The 21,832-nt window shown below is 47.5% G+C and overlaps 2 protein-coding genes and 1 long non-coding RNA gene across 3 annotated transcripts; 2 read left to right on the top strand and 1 right to left on the bottom strand.

Moving 5' to 3' along the window:
• The first annotated feature begins 537 nt into the window (after window positions 1–537).
• On the top strand, window positions 538–4,932 carry LOC125546329 (uncharacterized). The gene is made up of 3 exons (XR_007300598.2): window positions 538–2,612; window positions 2,689–2,760; window positions 3,572–4,932. It is a non-coding gene; the product is annotated as an uncharacterized LOC125546329 (long non-coding RNA).
• A 5,222-nt stretch (window positions 4,933–10,154) lies between these two features.
• LOC125546327 (putative E3 ubiquitin-protein ligase RHC2A) lies at window positions 10,155–11,951 on the top strand. Its single transcript, XM_048710574.2, has one exon. The coding sequence runs from the start codon at window positions 10,332–10,334 to the stop codon at window positions 11,523–11,525; it is 1,194 nt and encodes a 397-aa protein (XP_048566531.2). The 5' UTR covers window positions 10,155–10,331; the 3' UTR covers window positions 11,526–11,951.
• Window positions 11,952–15,364: 3,413 nt separating this feature from the next.
• Window positions 15,365–16,810, bottom strand: LOC125546328 (zinc transporter 1). The gene is made up of 2 exons (XM_048710575.2): window positions 16,083–16,810; window positions 15,365–15,903 (listed from the first exon to the last, which is right to left on the bottom strand). Exons 1-2 carry the CDS (start codon window positions 16,756–16,758, stop codon window positions 15,518–15,520), a joined length of 1,062 nt encoding a protein of 353 aa, XP_048566532.1. The 5' UTR covers window positions 16,759–16,810; the 3' UTR covers window positions 15,365–15,517.
• Window positions 16,811–21,832: the final 5,022 nt, after the last annotated feature.

Genomic DNA, 21,832 nt, shown 5'->3' with positions numbered 1-21,832 from the left:
ATGTGGAGTGGATCATGTATCCACAATCGTGAGTTGAGCATCTAACCTGATGTCGGCGATTCGGCAACTGTACCCGTAGCTCGTTAAATAGTCCGGCCAAAATTTCTTGTGCTTACGAGGACAATAGTATCCCTAGCTTACAAGAGTTCAAATTTTGGTGCTCGCATTTATCCTAGATTTATTTTAGCTTTTTCAGCGACGCGTATTCAGTGTGAAAAGACGTTTCCGTCGACTACGAGGTTTCTATGGTGACTTCGTAAAATCTGAAGATGATATATGTCGGCTCAGCCTCTCAGAGGTGCTCATCTACTATCTACTATCACTATAAAAGAAAGAGAGGGGCAGATCCAAACAATCAAGCGCGTCCATCGACAAGATCTAATGGCCCAAAAGTCTTTGTGTTTAACACAACAAGCCACTAAACAAGCCATCGACCCAAAAAAACTAAACAGGCCACTAATCCTCCGTACCCCACGTATCATCCAACTGCACGCACGACTCCGCTGAGAAACACACCACACGTTCTGTCCCCGACGCCCGCCGCTCCTTATCTGCTGCGACGCGAGCGCAGGGCCGCCGTCCTGTCTGCCACTCCGAACCTCCGCGGATCGCCATAGGCATCCCTGCCCGCCACTCCTCCTCTGCTGCAGACGCCGGCGCACGGCCGCCGCCCTGCCAGCCGCTCCTCCTCCGCGGATCGCCCTTCTGCTCTGCTGCCCAACGGATGCATCGCGGATCGCCATCACCATCACCGCTCGCCGCTCCTCCTCTGCTTCCCCACGGGCTCGCCGTTGTCCGCTCTCCTCTTGGTCGGCTGCTGCCCCACAGACTCGAGCACGGTCCGCCAACGCCGCCACGTTCAGGCCCTCGCCAGCGGCAAACTTTGATCAGGTTTTTTTCACATTAACATCAAGCCACCAATTGGGTGTACGGTGTACCTCGTACTCTATATAGCAATCAAAGGGATCTGGTTTCATGAAACACCATGGATAGGCCAACAAAATAATTAGAAGAAACCCATGTGATTTTCCTTTTGGTAAACCACTACGACGTGCTTCATATTCAGCTTTCTGCTTGCATGCTTGAAGTGTATACAGATTGCATGTTTCTGTTCTGGATTTATCCGAACCATTTGATTCCAAATTATATGTAGTCAGGAGGAGATTTCTACAGGGTCTATAGGGCGAAGCAAAAAAAACTCTCAGATATCTCTTCTGATTGATGTGAAATTCATGTCTTTACAGGAATTGACATTTTTGGAAGGTGAGAATAGATGCAATGCAGAGAAACAAAAGCACTCATACATCTCTTTTAAATATTGGGTCTGTACTTTGCCACTCATCATATTATAATACTACTACATATAGAAAGGGTGGAGCTGATAAGTGAGGTAGTACCCAACTGAAGTATCGTTTTGTTTTTAATTTCTTTTTCGTACCTAGGACTTCCTTGTACTGATATATGCAGATAGCCTTATATGAGCCTCCAATTCAGCTTGCAGTTGCTCAACTATGATGTATTGTGCTTCCATATGCTTGTTTAATAATCAGTCGTGGGAAAATAGCCACAAAACTAACGGTTGGTCAAACAAACATCAAAAGCTGGTCTGATAAGCTGAATTATCATAATCCAACGCAATGCCAAACAGAGCCTATTAAACTGCAAGAAAAGTACTACATAAAAGCTTGTGAACTTTTAAGGATCCAGTTTTGATCCCTGTGCATTTCTCGCAACATTTAAGAATCCAGTCTAGATCCCTGTGTATTATGAATTTATTAGAGGTGTACCATCATTATGTGCTTGACCTGATTTAAGAAGTTCGCCATTTTGTTTTTTTAATCCCATTGGTTTTTAAACGTGACACTGATGAAGAATCATCATCCACCTCCATCCCCGGTAGGATCAGGGGAATGTTGCCTGTTTAAAGACCTCAAGAATATGCCTATTCATGTGAATGCAAATCAAGCGGGCGAAGAACTGCGAGAAAAAAACCCAAAGAGTGGTCAAAATGGGTGGGCGCGAATGTCCAATGACAAAAGAGCAGAATACATCAAGAAGCGACGGGCGGTCCGCGCAGAAAAGAAGGCTGCATCTCTGATTAGCATTGACCATGGGCAAGTACGTCAAACACATGGTTCGTTCATTAACTTTGCAGAGTACTGTATTGAGAGATTGTGCTGTCGTAAGTAATGTGTTATGTTTCCTATTGTTGCACGTGTAATATGTACCACTGCAGCCTCGACTGATATGAACCATCGCCCAGAAGATGCAGGCGTTGGGTGCAACAAATGAAGTGGTCAAGGGTGGTATGCAAGTCTATCCGACGAGAAGAAAGCAGAGCACTGCAAGAAGCTCCGGATCTCCAGACTAGCAAAGAAAGCTGCAGCCACCAACGTCCAAGTATCACGTGGACGTTTCGACAAATAATTTCTAACACTATGAAGTGCATATGATGCAATGTAGCATTGTAGGTATTGGTCAACTTGAATCAACACAATCTTCCGTCAACATGCTAAACACACCATGCAGAGGGTCATCTATAATTGAAGGGGCCCAGGGACAAGAAAGCTTTCTGCCTAGAAGTAACTCAGTTCGATCAGTTCAACTGAAAGGTATGCTGGCGAATCATTACGGACTGACTCATTTCGAGTTTACAGACAAAGTATTCTAACCATTTATCGGTGTCAGAGGCATCTTCTGGGAAGAAACGGCGGCGTTTGAGAGAACAATATGTTTGGATGATGGCAGAAGATAAAGAAGGTATGTTGAGTAGGAAACGTTTGGACCATTTAGTACAGCAGCTGTACATTTATGATACAAATGAAGCCTTGGAACACAGGGTGAAACGCTCTCTGGATCTTGATATCAATCTCGTACGGGTGATTTTACATATATTGGAGAAAATTATCTGATTCCTATACACATTCAGCCTTGTGTATTGACAATGCTTGCTTGTTAGATAAGAGGTGACACTCCTGTTATACAAGAAGAAAGAACTACTGACCTTGCCAATCAGATATTTAGAGTTTTGTAGATGTTGTTGCAGTTACAGAAAGTACTTAATGTCAGTGGTTGCACTGAAATTGATTCTCTGCTGCTCTGTGTCATCTGCATAGATTTGTTACCTTTTTGAGTGAACTATGAATCTATGATGCACAACTGTTCAATCCAACTCATCTTCTACATTTTCTAGGCCTCATTCTGTAGGATAGCACATGGAAAATGACATGCTTGTCTATACTAACCAGTAACCGTTTGAAAACAAACAGTACCTGAAATAAGAAGTTTGAGTGACTATGTATCCACGTGAGATTATTTATTTATTTCCTCAAAGATATATTCTTGAAAAGGTACAGTTCCTGCCTGTTGTCTTATGTCCCCTTCCTCAATTAATGCCACCATATCTTGTAGTATCAGTAGCAGGCTTTATTATTGTAAATCTGTGATGCAAACTCCTGTCCTGATGGACCCACTGTCAATGAACTCTATACCTGTACATTATTATACAGATTCTAGAGTATCAGTTTTGTACTGTATATCTTATTGTTTATGGAAAAGGCTGCTGATACAGGTACTCTTTGGCCACTGGAGAAGCCTGTGCTCTGTAATGCGTTGGTGAATTACACACCGGCACATCTCCGGGAAGATGCTGATGCAGGCAAGCCACCATATAAAAATCAGGGACTTTTTTTAGACAAATCAGAGAAATTCTCAGTAAGTGGCACTCTAATGCAAACTTAAATCATAATAAAAAAATGTCGAATGCTATTTTTAACCTGAATTATTTACTTGGCATATGATTATCTTCTTTATCGCCGACTAATGTGTTCAAATGTTCACCATATTATTGGTGGAAGTAATTTTGCATCGGTTGTTTGGAGCGCTCAAGTTTTGCATCGAAAATTACGGTTGTTTGTTTTAGTTGGTTGTTTCCAAGCTTTCACTTCATATTCTCAACTTCATCTCAGCCGCTTTCAAGCTTAAATAGAGTAGGTCACCTATATGTCAGGTCCACACATGTATAAATTAGCGTAAAAAATGTTTTATGCTAAGAATCTGTGCATACTGGAAGGGGAAATTAGATCATACATCTCGGTACCTCCAAAGAATATATATCAGATGTTTAAGTTTTCATTTTTTTTGCTTTATTTCAGGATTGATGGAGAAGTTGGTCTGCAGTTCAAGCTGGATCGTGATTTACATGGCTAGCCTGACCACAAATTATTCTAAGCTTAGTAGAAAACTCACATATATGATAACGGTTTAGAACTTCAATCTAATTTCTACATGATTCTCAATGTGCAGATTTTACTTTTGTTTACCTCTAAAAAATATGTTAATTTCGTTTAACCATTTTCTGCTAGGAATAATGTTGATTTGAATTCCTTTAAACTTTCCAGCCAACCTCGAAGCCTACCACATAACTAGAAGCACAGTTGTTCCATTACATAGATAATGTTTATTAGGTTTGGGGAGTTATGACCCTTTGCTGCTGTTCATTTTTCAGGGGACTGTACCATACCATGTTCTGAGTATTTAATGTTGGGATTAAAGTCTATAATGAGCCCACATGATTTCAATGATAAGCTGGCCTGAAGTATTTTTTATGCTTTAGATGGCTTGCTGAGATGACAAAAGATATTGTATGGCCATTGCTTTATACTCACTGGTTACCTCCCATCTGGAGCTTAGTGTTAGTATCAACAAGTCCTGTTACCCATCACATTGATGGTGTGTGTCCATGTTATCCACTGGCAGCACACCATTCCTTGTGATTTGAAACTCCTTTTTTTTCATTAGTTTTAGTTCTATGCAGTCATGGAATAGGAATGGTCTCAATCTACCAATTTGCAGGGTTAGTTTTCATTGTTTCGCATTTTGACATTCTACTATGTGAAAACTCCTAAGATAATAACTTAATATTCTCATTCAGGATGGGGACCAGCTAAGGAAGCACTTCTTGGTGCACCTACGCAGTTACATTGACAATACTAAGATAGTAGTGTCTTTTTGGCTCTATATGCATATGATGCTATATTAAAATATTTTTTTTGATTTCTAATATTTTTAGTGCAATCAAAATATCTTTTGTGTATGTTAATTCTCACATATATTTGTAATATTAGGCGAGACGTGCATTTGCATGTACATGCTTACTAGTAGGGGTAGGGTGTGCGTGTGTGCATTTATAGAGGTGAGTATATGCGCGTATATATGAACGTTTGCGTCTATATTATGTTAAAAAAATCTAGTAAGTACTTCGTGCATGAAAGAATTAACCAAACCTAGCCGCCTCCTCCTCTTCCTCCATAAAAAAGCTAGGGTTTCTGCCTCCCGCCGGCGCTGTCGCGGGTCTGCCTTCTCTCCGGTGGTCCTAGGGCCATGGGGCCGCGGTAGATCTCAGGAAGGGCCGGCGGGAGGGCTCTACTTTTAGTCGTTTCTTTCAGTTTTGCTAGGGTTTGTGTCCTGCTCAGGAAGACGAGACAGCGACGACTCCCTGGAGATGGAATAAAGGTCTCTCCGCCTAGCCCCCATTCCGGCGGTGCATCTAGCACCGTTGATGGGCGTGTGGAGGTGTGTCTCCGGTGGATCTATCTTTGGTGGATTTGCTCGGATCTCGTCGTTGTTCGTCTACGTTCGTGTGTCTTCAGATTGGATCTTTCTGATCTACATTATTCTTCATCTGCGACGGGTGCTGTTCTAGTGCGCTGGTCCTACGGGGCCTTAGCACGACGACTTCCCGATTGTCTACTACAACAAGTTGTGCCCGACTCCGGCGATGGAGGGGCGATGACGGCGGCGCGCCTTCGGCTCGCTTCAGTGCTGGTAGTCGTCGCTAGGTGGTCTACAGATCTGGATGTAATTTTTATTATTCCTGGTATTCGTTGTAGTGCCATGATTGAAGATGATAGATCGGAAATTTTCTCACAAAAAAAATCTAGTTATCCTACGCAGGGTAAATTCCCTAATGTTTTCTTATGAATGAAGTTTCAAAATGCAATTAGTAGTTGGAACAAAAATCCGACTCCCTCCTTTGAAAACAAGTACCGTGATTCAAGTTCAAATTTAAAATAAAATAACAATACTGATTTTAAAACGGAGGAAGTACATATGAGTGAGACAACGCTAATCGTTTTGTAGCACGGATCGAGTCGGATACATACATACAGTAGCAATCGCATGACTATCCAGCACATCCATGCATACCAGATGGCGTAATTGGTTTGAGGCAGGTGGCAAATTTCCTGATTCTTGTAGTGAATACACCCCATCGGTGTTGTCGTTTGTCCTCCGTCCCATTCTCGCATATGATGATCATACACTTACAAAACCACAACATGTTTGAATGCGGTCAATCATAAACTCTCTCTCTCTCTCCGCATAAGATGAGTTTTTTCCCTTGCTAGGTTTTGTCAAGGCATGCATGAGTGGTTACTGATGGTTTCGTTCGTCTCTAGTTTTGTTTGTCGAGGTGTTCATTTGCAATGTAGATTCACGCCAGCACGAAAAAAGACGTATCATGCGCTTTTGGAAAAGGTTGCACTCTAAATAGCATTCTAAAATGGTTAAGAGGTAAAAAAATTCATATTCGGATTATACACTGTATTATAATCAAATTTCATATATAACATATGTTAATATTGAAGTTATAGTTTAAAAGATATGGATATTTCAAAAAAGCATTTGTTCCAGGTGAATTGCAAGTTAATTGCTAAAAAAGAGATGGTGTTTTCCATAAAATCACAAAAATGATTTGTTTTGTCACTTAAAAGTGAACTGCGGGTTAATTAGCTGAAAGTGTAGGGGGTTTCTATAGAAATCAGCAAAACAAATCAGTTTGCCCTTGAAGTAGGATTGTGGGTTAATTCTTTGAAATGTAAGGGGGTTTTCTATAAATAAGCATGACAGACAAGCAGAAGCACTAATCTCTTTATTAGTAGGTATAGATTAAATATGCAGGGCTTGTGAGATCTTTCACTCTTGGACAGCAAAAGCCCCGAGGACTTAATAATGTTGACACCAGCAAAAAAGAAAAGAAATTGTGACAATCTGTAATGTACGGCGACTGATTAGCATAATGTAATTGCGATGTCTCGAATAATATCATTCCCTTTTGTTTGTGCAAGTCGAACAATATCATTCAGGGGAACCAAATTATAGCTGCTGTAAAATTAGAATAATATCAAGAGAACTTAATTAGCCATACATGTAGTAGTGGTAGTACATATGTTTGGTGCAGCGTTTTTTTTAAGGAGAGGGACATTATGCTTATTTCAACGGGCCTTTAATTATCGATTATCAGTCAGCTTGATGGTAGTGCTCCTGTGGACCCGTCACAAATGCATCGACCGACCACACGCGTATATGATAATACGGGTCACATGCATGTTCACCAAGTAAGCATCGTTGGGTGCATGGTGAAACGAGGTACTCTCATGATGCACAATCGTTTTTGTCAGTCAATAAGCACCGTTGGTGAGTTGAGCATCTACCATGATGTCGACGATTAAGTAGTCCTGCGACGTCGTTTGCCCCAGTGATGACGTAGAGCTTGAGAGGTAATTCAGTAGCGATGCTCTGCATCCGCGACACTTGAAAGATGATGGATTGTGTGTTCGGTTCGTGGTTGTGGTAGACAGGTATGGTTTTCTCTTTTGATGTCTTAGTCGTGCAGGGGTGACAGATTTGGAATTCGACCGGTTCGGTCAACGACAATGGCTTCTCCTTTGATGAGCCATCTTGGAGGTCCGTAAAACTGCATACTAGCGATGGATCCGCGTCGAGCTCGGGTGGGCGGACGAGGGGGCGCTGGTGTCAAGCTCAGGTGCTTTTCCTATATTTCTTTTTCTTGACTGGTGTTCCTTTGTGCAAAGACTAGCATTCTGCCGTCTTTTCAGTTTCGTCGTTGGGTTGTTGTCTACCTGACTTGTACTATGGTTTTTTTGTTTAAATAAGTATTACCATGTGAAAAATAAATATAATGTGAGGAGGGACATGGCATGGCAGCAAGGAGGCGGACGAAATTCCAAATCCAAAAGGCAAGGAAACGGAAAAGATGTGGGCGGGGAGGGGAGATGGCCGGACAGGGACAAGGCGAGGTGGGCGGGCCCCGCTGCCATAGATTATTGGAGCTGAGCTGCGTCAGCCATTTGCAACCAGTAGCACATACAACAAGGCAAAGAAATTGCGTGCGTACCCACACACACACTTTTCACGTCTCCTTGCTGGCGAAGCAACCTGCCCGTCGCCTCGCCGTCGCCGGTGCAACCACGACAGCCGGCCGGTCGCCGCAGCGCACGTTGACGAGGACGGGCGGGCGGGAGGGGGCAGGAGGAGACACGACAGCCACGTCTGGCTGGGGCCCGGTCAACAGTGACAGGGATAAGTGGGTGGGTCCCTGGTCTAGACATCTACTCCTACTAGCTGGTATACTACTAGCTCGGACAATTCTCGCTGGCTGTCATGTGGGGCCGGGCCCGCCACAAGCTATACAACTGTGCCAGGCTGTCCGAATCCGACGTGGCCTAGCGGCCTCCCTCGTGCTCCTGCTCGTGCCGGGTCCGAGGGGCATTCTCGTCCTTCCGTCCAGATGAGTGGCCTTTGACTCCCTGTGACGCCGTTAACTTGCGTTCACGGGCCGGCTCCCTTTTCGTGGACCGGGCCGACTTTCCTTCCCCTGGCTGGATCATGGGCGCCACGAAAAGATTTGCGTTGGGATTTCTTTCATTTCAGGGCATCTGTCTCAATACCTGCTTTTTCTCGTTTCTTTCGGTGGACTGGTGACAGATGCTGCTGCTGCCTGCTGGGAATCGGCTTGGTGCAAACCAAAGCTGGCCTCTCCTTTTTCTATGGCTCAAACATCTGCTGCTTGATACTTATGCTGTCAAAATATATTGGTGGAAAACCACGCAACATGATACCAATACGGAACATACATCTATTTGGTTCTCCATCTATCTTAACACCTAAGGCATCATGCTCGTGTCAATGGAAATGTATGCAAAAAATGTGTGCAAACAGAAGGCTTGGCGACTGAAAACAATCTTGCGACAAGTCGATTCAGACGGAAACCGTGGGGACGGAAAAAAGTTTTGTGACAAGTTGATTCAAAGTGAACCGTTGGATCAAGATCCAGCGGATCCCCATTCGCCTTCTAGCACAGGCCGACGCACTGCTCACTCTCTTCCTCTGACTGCCGCCGATCCAGCCCATGCCTCCCCCACCACCGAGCTTGTCGTCGACCAAGACCTTCCCTCTAAGCCCCGCACCCATCAACCTTCTAATTCACCTTCGTCCGCTTCCTTCTTCCCCAAATCGACTAACCTGAATTCTAAAATTAGGCGACTTATGTCCAACTAAACTGAAAAAAATACATGGATCTGTTCACTGGGTACTGAAAGAAACATGTCGTTTGTAGCTCGAACTCCATATGTTGGGTAACCTCAATTGGGGAGCATATGGTTAGAGGCTTCTTGCCTACACCCAACGATATTGCCCATGCTCCGACACCTAGCTCCGTTTATCTCCACTACCCTTGTTTTTTTGCTCGCATATCGTGGTTTTGGCTTGGCTATCTACCACAGTTATCGGTGTTTAGCCACATGGCACTCTATATTGTGGTTTTGGCTTGGCTATCTACCGCAATTATCGGTGTTTAGCCACATGGCACTTCATATTATGGTTTTGGTTTGGCTATCTGCCGCAGTTACCGGCGTAGAGCCACGTGGAACTTCAATGCTCCTTCGGTATCACACACCCTAGCACTAACTAGTCCTGCGGTGCGCGCCTCTCCCTCATGTCGCCACCGGTCGATAGTCAACCACTCCTCTGAATCAAGCTCGATGGAGACGGCCGATGTAGGGCCGTCCATCCATTAGGAATAATTCTGTTAGAATTTCCAGTAAATAAATGGCGGGAAAAGAAACGAAAAATCAACCAGAAAAAAAAGCACAACGGCGCGTGGCACGGGAACCGAACGGCGTTGGGACATCAACGGCAGAGAGGAGAGGAGAGGAGAGGAGACGAGAAGGAAGGAAGCGTCTCCCCTACGCTGCCAGTCTGACAGCCCGGCCCCACGCGCTTCCCCCGCCGCTGGGTGGAAATATTCCCCATTCCCCGTTCCACTCGGCCCGGTCCAGTCGCCGCCGGTTAAAACGCCACCACCCACCACCAATCATCCCCAACCTCCTCCCTTCCCTTCCCCCATCCCCCCCTGCCCCCGCGCCGCCCTCCCCCCTGCTCCGATCCACCACCCAGCTCCAGCTCCAGCTCCTTCTTATCCAGCTCAGTCGGATCTGGTCCTGCGGAAAGCCCGCGCCTTTTCTCTCCCCATGGATCGGTGGGCGGCCACGGCTGCCGGCCCGGCGGCGGCGGGGGCGGCAGGGACGCCGTCCTACTGGTGCTACAGCTGCGAGCGGTTCGTGCGCACGGCAGGGGACGCCGGCCTGGTCTGCCCCGGCTGCGACGGCGGCTTCCTGGAGCAGATGGACGCGCCGCCGCCGCGCAGGGCCGTCGCGCCCTCCGCCTTCCTCCGCCGCCGCGCCGCGGAGGCGCCCACCGAGGTCCGGCCCCGCCGCGGCCGGCGCGGCGGCGCGTCGGGGGACCGCTCCGGCTCCCCGTACAACCCGGTCATCGTGCTCCGGCGCTCCGCGGCCCCGCCCGGCGACGAGGCCCCCGGCGCCACCAGCAGCTTCGAGCTCTTCTACGACGACGGCGCCGGATCCGGCCTCCGCCCGCTGCCCGAGAGCATGTCCGACTTCCTCATGGGGTCCGGCTTCGAGCGCCTCCTCGAGCAGCTCGCCCAGATCGAGGCCGGCGGCTTCGGCGCCGTCCGCCCCTGCGACAACCCGCCGGCCTCCAAGGCCGCCGTCGAGTCCATGCCCACCGTCGTCGTCGCCGCCTGCCACGTCGGCGCCGACTCCCACTGCGCCGTCTGCAAGGAGGCCTTCCAGCTGGGCGACGAGGCCAGGGAGATGCCCTGCAGCCACATGTACCACCAGGACTGCATCCTGCCGTGGCTCGCGCTGCGCAACTCGTGCCCCGTGTGCCGGCACGAGCTGCCCACGGACGTGGCGCGGCCTGCTCCGGCGAGCGACCTGGGCGCCGCCGACGACCAGGGCAGCAACACCGGGGCTGAGGCTGGCAGCGAGGAGGAGATGACGGTGGGGTTGACGATTTGGCGGCTTCCTGGAGGAGGCTTTGCCGTCGGGAGGTTCGCTGGTGGCCGGAGGGTCGGCGAGAGGGAGCTCCCAGTTGTCTACACCGAGGTGGACGGCGGTTTCAACAATGGCGGTGCCCCGAGGAGGATCTCATGGTCATCAAGAGGGAGCCGTTCGTCGCAGAGGGGAGTTATTAGACGCATGTTCGACAACATGTTTGCTTGCTTTGGGCACACCCATTCTACCAATGTGACTCGAGCCTCATCCTCGAGGTCGGAGTGGAGCTCGGTTTTCACCCGTGGTCTGAGGAGCCGCAGCACAAGCTGGAGATCCCAAGATAGCCACGCCGATGCGATCGCCAGGTGATCACTGCATCACGCATTGGGGAATATTACGACATTAGATGTTGGAGAGCCGCAGATGTTTGCTTCCGTTTGATGTTTTCTATATATAAGTCAGTTGAGAGATAAAGAGGATTTGTAGAGCGCAAATTGCATGCTGATTTTGTACATAGAAGAGCAGAACTAGAGATGTTGCAATGGAAATGTCCTCCAGTTTGCGTATTCAAGACGGTTGGTCTTCCTTTTGCATTTTGGAGTATCATTCAGCAAGACAAGTTTTGTTACTGATAGATGCAAGCATCTGGACAGTGAGCGCTTAAATTGCTGGCAGCACTCAATTGTTTCTTCGAATTCCATCTCGCTCAATGCGACGGGGGTTCGTCCTTTGTAACCATGACTTGTTGGAAGGTTTAAACCGTAGCAAAGATTCAATAAAGCATCACTCAAGATATTTTCTGCTCTTCAATTGGATATATCGTTGTACGAGGATCAGTCACCCTTTCATCCTTGTTTTCTTGCTTTCTTCACTTCATCGCGTATACTGTCTTTTTCAGCAAAGGCAGCTCAGTTGACTGTTTTCTTGTGCTCTGTTACTATTGTCATCATCTTTACGTTCTTGTCAGGCTTTGCAATCCAAAAAAGGAAAAAATGATCACCATTTGTGAAATATCTTCATCAAATCTGTTGTTCCAGAAAAGAAATATCCAAGAACCTTTTTGATTTATGTGAAGCAGAGCTGCACAACGCTCATCATATTATGATACATAGATTGTTTTCAGCATCTCAATTATTTCTTTAGGGCTTGTTGATTGTACCCACGACCTGTTAGAAGGTTGTGGATGCTGCAGCAGAGATTCAACAAAACATCATTCAAGATATTTTTAAGTTTTTTTCAGCTCTTCAGCTGGATATGATTGTATTGATCATGGTCACCTTCTCATCCTTCTTTTCTTGCTTTCTTCACCAGGGACAGGAGGTCATATTTTTTGTCTTATTCAACAAAGCCAACGAGCTGAATGTTTTTTTTATGCTCTTTGACCATCGTCACCATCCTTACATTCCTGTCATAGTTTCAAAAAAAAAATGATCACCATTTGTGAAATATCTTCATCAAATCTGCTGGCATCTCTCCAAGAAGAGAAAGATACAAATAACCCTTTTGTTTTATGTGAAGCAGAGCTGCACAACACTCATCACATTAGGATAGTAAAATCATTCCAGTCTATGTGATTCTACAATTTCGTTCTCGCATCCAATGTTTAACAATTAAAGGAGTTATTCTATGAACAGCCCATGTAGCTGCTGCAGTGTCTTGTGTTTCCCTGATTGCCAATGATTCAGATCCTGTCCTAGTCCTGCCATTAGTTTTTTTTTGCTCTGGTTGCTTAGCTGCAATTGCAGAGTTCTGTTGGTGGCTGGTGAAGGAAGATACCAGTCTGTTCTGTCCTTTGTTGCTGATGCATGTGCTACCACTGTACTACTGCAAGAATTTCTTGGAAGGATAGCAAAGATTCAATAAAGCATCACTCAAGATATTTTCTGCTCTTCAATTGGATATATCATTGTACTGATCAAGGTCACCCTTTCATCCTTGTTTCTTGCTTTCTTCACCAGTTATACTCTCTTTTTCAGCAAAGGCAGTTGAGTTGACTTTTTTGTGTGTGCTCTGTTACTATTGTCATCATCTTTACGTTCTCATCAGACTTTCCAAAAATGAAAAAAATGATCAGCATTTGTGAAATATCTTCATCAAATCTGTTGTTTCAGAAAAGAAAGATCCAAGAACCTTTTTGTTTTATGTGAAGCAAAGCTCCACAATACTCATCATATTATGATATATAGATTGTTTCTTCAAATAACATCTTGCCTCTGATGTGACGGGTGGCTCGTTGATTGTACCCACGACCTATTGGAAGGTTTAGATGCTGCAGCAGAGATTCAACAAAACATCACTGAAGGTATTTTCTGTTTCAGCCTACAGTTTTTTTTTCAGCTCTTCAGATGGATATGATTGTATTGATCAAGGTGACCTTCTCATCCTTCTTTTCTTGCTTTCTTCACTAAGGATAGGAGGTTATATTCTTGTCTTGTTCAACAGAGCAACAAGCCTGACTGTATTTTTTATGCTCTCTTACTATTGTCACCATCTTTACATTACTGTCTTAATTTCCAAAATAAATGATCACCATTTGTGAAATATCTTCATCAATTCTGCTGGCATATCTCCCAGAAGGGAAACATCCAAGAACCTTTTTGTTTTCTTAGAAGCAGAGCTGCACAACACTCGTTATATTATGACACACCTCAATTATTTCTTTAGGGATCGTTGATTGTACCCACGATCTGTTAGAATGTAGGTGCTGCAGGCTGCAGCAGATATTCAATAACACATCATTCAAGTTATTTTATGCTTCAGCCTACATTTTTTTCAGCTCTTAAGTTAGATATGATTGTATTGATTAAGGTCACATTCTCATTGCTGTTCTTTACCAGGGACAGGGGGTTATTATTATTTGTCTTATTCAACAAAGCCAACAAGATGACTGTCTTTTTTATGCTCTCTTACTATTGTCACCATCCTTATATTCCTGTCACAGTTTCCCCCCAAAAAATAATTTTGATCACTATTTGTGAAATATCTTCATCGAATGTGCTGGCATATCTCCCAGAAGGGAAAGATCCAAGGACCTTTTTTAATTTATGTGGAGCAGAGCTGCACAACCCTCATCACAATAAGATATATAAATTCATTTCAGCTCGATGTGATAGATAGTCTGCATGACTACAATTCCATTCTGGTATCCAATGTTTTGCAATCAAAGTTGTTATTCCAGAAACGGTCCATGTAGCTGCTGCAGTGCCTTGTGTTTGCCTGATTGCCAATGATTCATGTCCTGTCCTAGTCCTGCCATTTTTTTTTTGCTCTGGTTGCTGAGCTGCAGTTGCAGAGTTCTGTTGGTTGTTGGCGAAGGAAGATACCAGTCTGTTCTGTCTTTTGTTGCTGGTGCATGTGCTATCACTGTAGTACCGCAAGAATTTCTTTTTGTATGTGGAGGAAAGATATCATTGTCATTTCAATTGCAGATCATAGCTGTAGCCTGTCGTGATGGTCTTATTTGTTCCAAGAAATGTTCATGTTCTCTGAAACAATCTGAGGCTGAGTTAGTAAAGGACATAGATCTGCAAAATATTGACTAAGTTGTGTTGAGGTTATATGCTACCTTTTCCAGGTCAAGTTAATATTCTTACTGTGACGCCTGAATTTTTTTTTACTGTGAGGTGCTTCTATTTTTTGCGGGTCAGCAGTCTGAGTGACTGAGGTTAGGGTAAAAGAAAACCAAATAGGAAAGAAGCTATGGGCTGGAAGTTGGGCTGGGCCTGAATAGAAGCTTTTCTTAATATTATTTCTTCCTCCATACACAGCCCTTCAGTTCATCTGCATGTAAAAGAAAAAAAACTTCAGTTCATTTGAATGCTCTGCTTCCCTAATAAAAAATAGAATAAAATTGATTGTTGTGCTTGCTTCAGTTCTTTCAGTTAGTTTAAACTTAATAAGGCGCTCGATTTAATTGTTTTGGACTCAGATAATTTAATATAATCAAGGCCAACGTTTTCTTGATCTCCAGTAATTGCAAATAGACCCAGGGAAAAATATCTAATTTTCTCATGTTAGTGCAAAACTTGAGATGCGGCAGGCCCCTTTGTGAGCGAACCCCACATAATAATTGGCCAAGTTAAAACGTGTTTTACTCCCTCCTATCCATATTGTATAATTTTGTACAAAACCAGCGATAATTAATATGGATCGGAGAGACTAACTAATTATCCATCACCTCATTTCACAAATGATCACGCACTCACACAAACAATCCAAACATGTACCAAATGCAATTAAATCAGATAAGTACATATGTCTACAATGATCCACACGAAACCAAAATGAAATTAAGCATACCGTGCATGCGAGCAATCAAATCAAAGCACTTAAACACCCTCTTGATTTAACCGACGGATAAATCAGTCCCATATCATGACGACACACATTACGGATATGCCGGTGAGCACACTCAGGAACTTGAAGATGGGCTTGTCGAAGTAGTTTGGCTGCTGCGGGCGGTACCCCTTGGCCATGAGGTGGTTGATGGCAATGTAGACGAAGACCCCCGTGGCGATGCCCATGGAGATAGCATATGTCCAATCCGAGCCCTCCGCCGTGGCATCAATGGCGATGCCGATGCCCACCCCTACCGGGCTTGACACGGCGAACGCTAGCGAGTAGAGCACCGTCAGGAGGAATGGGCGTTTGGGGATCATCCGGAGGAGCGCGATGCCCATGGCCACCGCCGCGAAGATCTTGTGGAGCCCGATCGTCCAAAGGTTCCTCCACGCCTCTCCCTTCGTCGCTGCAAATTAATTGATTTTGATCAAACTTTTGAAACATATGCATTTTTATGGTGTGCGCTTTCTCTATTAGTTCTGATTTTCCGATATAAAATACTCACTCCATCCCAAAATAAGTGTAGTTGTACAACATAAACTATCCGTTCACCTGAAAATTATGAAATGGATCTATGGTGTTCACCTGAAACGCCTATGGCGATCCCCTCGAAGATGGAGTGGAAGCAGAGAGCGATGATGAGGAGGATCGCGTCCTCGAAGGACGATGTCGCCGTCATGAGCATAGGGTGCGCGTGCGCCACCGCCGGCCCCTCCGACGTTGACTCGCCCTCCTCCTCCGCCTCTTTCTGGATGGGAGCTGCCCGGTTGACCCTCTGCCTGTTGGCGACGGCGACGATGACGACGTCGCTGAGCATGGTGAGGAGGAAGCCGGCGCAGGCGAGCATGAAGGAGAAGGGGTAGGGGCTGTCGGTGAGGGCGTGGAAGGTCTCGGTGACGTCGGCGAGGTAGTGCATGAGGGCCGTGCCGAGGAAGATGCCGGCGGCAAACTGGGTGCCGAGGAGGAGGAAGGCCTCGTTCCAGCGGTAGAAGTAGGGGGACACGCCGCCCAGGAAGGTGAACACCAGCAGGATCACCAGGCACCACACCTTCACGGCGATGAGCCCCCTGGACCGGAGCCCCCCGCCGACGCCCGCGTCGCCGTGGTGGCCATCTTCGTCCTCCTCATCGCCGTCACCGTGGTCGACGCCGCCATGGCCGCTGGCCTGCTGGAAGAAGCAGGTAAGCAGCAGCAGCGAGAGCAGCAGCAGGGTGCAAATGAGATTAGACGTCCTCCTGGTCGACCTTGCCATCTTCGCCATGGTGGTTTCTTCAAGGCCAGCACGATATATATGCAGAGGAGTTTCTAGGTATATTTGGCCAGTACGTACGTACGTACGTATGTAGTTATCTCCTCAGCGCATCTTGCGTTGAAGCATGATTATTTAGAAGAAAATCCCATAATTAATTAGTAAGATAACTCCATCTTGTGTTCTTGTGTGGTGTGGAGTACAGGGCTGACTTTTTTTGTAGTACTACTGCTTGACAGTACAACTCGATCGCCCGTGTGTAGTACAACAACAGCTAGTCATTGTCAACGCTACTCTTAAGTTTATTCCCATGTTTATTTATAGGATTCTTCTAAGCCTCAGTTTGATTGACACTTTTTTATGTCTCAATCAATCCTTAAGAAAATGCAACTTCAGTTTATTCTGTTTAGCGACGACCGTAAGTTGCATTTGTAGAAAACGAATCAGATTTGAGAAAATCTCAGTCGACTGTAGAAAGAGCGAAACTTGATGTCGAGACCATACGTGCTAGGTACTTTCCTGTCCAGAGACATCATATATGCTACCTCTGATCCATAATAAGTGTCGCACTTTTGAACTAACCCAAGTTCAGAACTATGACACTTATTTTGGATGAGAGGAAGTAACATTTATATCCAAATGACAAAGACTAGACAGAGGATAATGTTTATTCATATGTTTATTTATAGGATTCATCTAAGCCTCAGTTTGATTGACACTTTTTTATGTCTCAATCAATTCTTAAGAAAATGCAACTTCAGTTTATTCAGTTTAGTGAGAAGACTGTAAGTTGCGTTTCCGGAAATCGACTCAGACTTGAGAAAATGTCAGTCGACTAAGGATTAGTAAAACCGATATACTTATCCAGCTATATACCTTGCAACAGGCCGACTGTAGAAAAAGCAATAGTTGATGTCGAGACCATACGTGCTCACTGTTAGGTATTTTTTTGTTAAGAAACTCCGTACTACCTCCTTCAAAGTTGTACTAAGTTAGCGACACTTATTTCAAGACGGAGAAAGTTTATAACATTTATATTCAAACGAGAATGATGGGACAGAGGATAACCTTGATTAGGTGTGTTTTGGGTGAAGTGCTTTTGAGAGGAAGAGTCCATCTGATCTATTGGATAAGTATATTTTTATCTCTCGACTTCCTTGAAAGTATAGAAATAGTTCCTCAATTTCAAAATCGGCAAACTGTGGTCCCTCAATTTATAAAACCGGATAAATTTAGTCCCTCATATCATTTTAAGTGGTTTTCATCCGACGTGAACTCAGTTTTAAACAAAAAATTGACATGTCATCCTGATTAGACTGCCACATCACGAGCAGCGACCGCACTGTATGCTGTGTACACATGCTCGTTCGTGCTGGCTGGCTCATGGGATATTGGCCCTCGCCATGCTCACCGTCCTGGTCATGCCGCCGGCACCGGAAGGGGGGCAGGCGCCGTGGCGCTCGGGCTTGACCTACACAACAAAGTTAGCTTTGGATGTTCATGTGAAAAGCTAGCTAGATGCCGAGCGTATGGACGACGAGCACTTGGACGATGTGCATGCTGAGCGCCTGAGCGGTCGAACACGTACGACCCGGTGTCCATGACGTTCCCATGCTCGATCGCCGAGGCCATGTGCCCATGTTAGAGGACGCCGAGCGCATGGACAGCGCGTGCCGAGCGGTCGAACACGCACGGCTCGACGTCCATGGCGTTCCCGTGCTCGACGGCATGCGCGCACCCCTCGTCGGTGCCGACGGTAGATGACGTGAGTCGTTTGCGTTCCCAGCCAGCGGCAAATTGGCTTGCGTGCCTAGCTTGCACATGAGGAATCGATCAGCTTTGCTTGTTGTTTACGTGCGTGTCGAGGAAACAATCAGCTTCCTTGTTGTGTAAGTACGTGCGTGTCCAGGAATCGATCAGCTTCTATACATTCGTGTCGAGGCGAGCTCAGTCCTTCCCGCGTGTCTGTTGCTCTCGGCGAGATGCCGAGATCGACAATGTACAGTCTGTTGGATGGCCATGCATCACCGCCGTCCTGCTACAGCTAGAAAAACCAGCTCTTCGATACCACGACACATCAAACACCACTGACATGTACAACTCCGACAAGCTGACCCATGTCAGGAGAAAGAAAGAGAGATTCAACAGTTCTGTGTGACGTGGCGCTGATGTGGCGAGGTCAAAGGTCAATACTCACCCCAAAACCACCTTGACTAGCCCGAGGGTCGAAAAGTATCCGGTTTTAGAAGTTAAGGAACAATGTTTGTCTGGTTTTGAAATTAAGGGACCATTTTTACATTGTCGGTAAAGTTGAAGGACCAAAAATATACTTATCCCTTTTCTTTTTATTTTAAGAAAAAGGGTTTCGCCCCGCTTTATAAATAAAACAACCATCACCGAGCAAGTCGATACAAACACACACCCCACACCAACACAACACACACACACCCAAGACAGATACAAGGACGCTGAAAACAGCAACATCACCCCAAACTACTCCAAGCAAACATTGGATAAGACCCTAAGCACTACTATGAAGTCGTTGGGGCCCTCAACCGTTGAAGAATCACTATGATGAGGAGAAGCCGTGCATGATGAACAATGGGTTCCAAGGCGGTGCCTTCAAGAAGGGAACGACGTCGAATCGGCGCCACCGCCCAATCCAAGGATTAGGGTTTCCCCCGGAGCACCACGGTTACAAGCAAGGTACCGCGACGACGCCTTCAAGAAGGGAACGACGCTGGAACACCGTCATCGCCGGCCTGACAAGACAGAGCGGGTTTTCACCCCGGCCAACACTTGCCGTCACCAAATTGGGGTACGGACAACCGCGCCACCACCATTGAGCGACACACCTCGGCCACCATGCCGCCCACACGGCCATGGTGACCGGAAAGCGCCCGAGCCGCGTGCTACGCCCACAAGCACCCCGGCTCCCACCAGCAGGGCCGCCGCCCAAGCATCCGAGCCCCATCCCAGTCCACGGACACACCGTACCGACATGACCGACCGGAAAGGAGCAGAAGACCCTTCCACCCCAAAGCGGAAACCTTGGCAGGGTTGGTGGCCTCGGCGGCCAGATCTGGGCCAGAGGAATTCCGGCGGCCACGGAGCAGCCGCCAGATGCAACGGAGGGGAACCCGTGCCCCCTACCCGAAGTCCACTGCCACCTCCGGCAAGCCCATCCGCACACCAACACCGCACCATGGAACCATCCCTGCCTGTCGCGCCCGTCCCTGAGTCCGTAGAGGAGGAAGGAAGCTCACCCGAGTAAGCCGCAGACCACCACACTGGAACAAGTCCCGCCGTCGCGCGAGCAGACCGGCGATCACGGGCTGCAGCCATGCCGCTGCAAGCCACCCGCACGCAGATCCCAGGAGGACCTCCGTTGCCACCGGGGACCAAATCCGCGAGGAACTGGCCAGGAGCGCGCCAGCCCGCCACCGCCCGATCTGGCCCTGCCGCAGCCGCCATGCCGCAAGCACCCACCAAGTCGACGCTGAGCCGCCACCAGGGACCTCCGACGCCATCCTGACGGAGCGCCGCCACGCCGCTCGCCCCGCCATAGGCCAGCGCCCCCGCATGCGAAGCCGTCCCGCACCGGCCATGGACCACGGGTGGAGGGGAGAAGAAGGCCCCGCCGCCGCCCCAGCCGGCCGGGCTTCGCACGGCGGTCCTGCTAGGCGGCGGCGAGGGAGGAGGGCAGAGGATGGGGAGGAGGGGGCTGCGATTTAGGGTTCCCCTCGGGGCAATCATGGGAGCGCCACGAGAGGGGAGGGGGGAAAGATCCCTGCAGTTCCGTTCTCAAGGTGGATCCCTGCAGTTTCTTTTTATTAACACTGCAAGATTAAGACTAGTACACCCCCAACTTTCTAAATCATTAGAAAGTCAACGCTTAACACATCTTCGAACTAGAAATATGGTTTTATTGAAAATAAGAAAGACAGTAACTGTGTCAAACATGCAAATAAACAGTAGAATCAATTTTTTTTTTGCAACAAAGAGTGAGTCATGGAGGAATCAATGCATAACTAGGGCCGCAAGATCTTCTTGGCGGTGACCATTCTGGATGATCCACAGGCACCCATTCCTCACGAGGGTGCTCCAATTGCTTGCGTTTTTTGTGTCGAGCCCGGTTGGGTTGGGCATCAGCATTGGCGTCGAGCATACGAAGGAGGTAGGCGGTGGTGGACTAGCGCATGCCGTCAGGCCAAAGAAGGAGGCCGGCGTTGTTGCCATCTCCGTCCGCTGACGTGTTGACATAGCTGATTCATCGACTGAGCTCGCTTCGACTGCATGCATGTTAGTGAGCTAGCAATTCTGTGGCATACACGGTACATTCTTACATGAGAGCAACTCCAACGGGCCAACCCAAATGAACGGTGATTTCGTTCGTTTTTTGTTCGTTTGGGCCTGGCGGACACGGACGTCCGTTTCCGCGTTTGGGTCGGCGTATGCGCCCAACGCTCGCCTGACCCATTTTGCTGGCGCCGAAAAAAAACTGTACATGCATATTTCAAATGAAAACAATTTAATTAAACATTAAAGCCGGCCAGGAAGGCCGGCGAGAGTCCACGCGTCCACATTAGCATTAAAAGAAATTAAAAACAACCTAACTACGAGGCGGCACGCTGCCCAGCACGCCCTAGGCGTCGTCCTCGGGGTGGATGATGTCGATGAGTGCCGGCGCAGGGCTGGCCCAGGGGAACGTCGTGTTCCAGGCGGCGGTGATGTAGGTCGCGGGCAGCTGTTCCGGCGGGGGCAGTGCCGGCGCAGGGGGCTGTTCCGGCGCGGGCAGTGCCGGCGCGGGGGGCTGTGCAGCCGGTGTGCAGCCGCGGCTTGGCGCGCCTCCTCCTCGAGGTCGCGCTCGAGCATCTCCTCATACTCGCCGCGACGGCGCTCCTCGGCGAGCCGTCGCTGATGCCACATCTCGAGGTACGCCGCCTCTTGCGCCGGGGTCGCCCCCATCCAAATCGGTGGCACAGACACCCACTCGGGCACGACTCCCGTCCAGGAGAAGCGCACGATGGGCTCCGGCTGCGGCTCCAGGTCGGCCTTGACGAGCCGTCGGGGAGGGGATGGCGGG

Source organism: Triticum urartu, chromosome 3A (assembly GCF_056163025.1).
Source record: "Triticum urartu cultivar PI428250 chromosome 3A, HENAU_Tu73, whole genome shotgun sequence".
Classification (NCBI taxonomy): Eukaryota; Viridiplantae; Streptophyta; class Magnoliopsida; order Poales; family Poaceae; genus Triticum; species Triticum urartu.
Note: the sequence above shows the minus strand (reverse complement) of the source record. Positions and strands in the feature narration are given on the sequence as shown.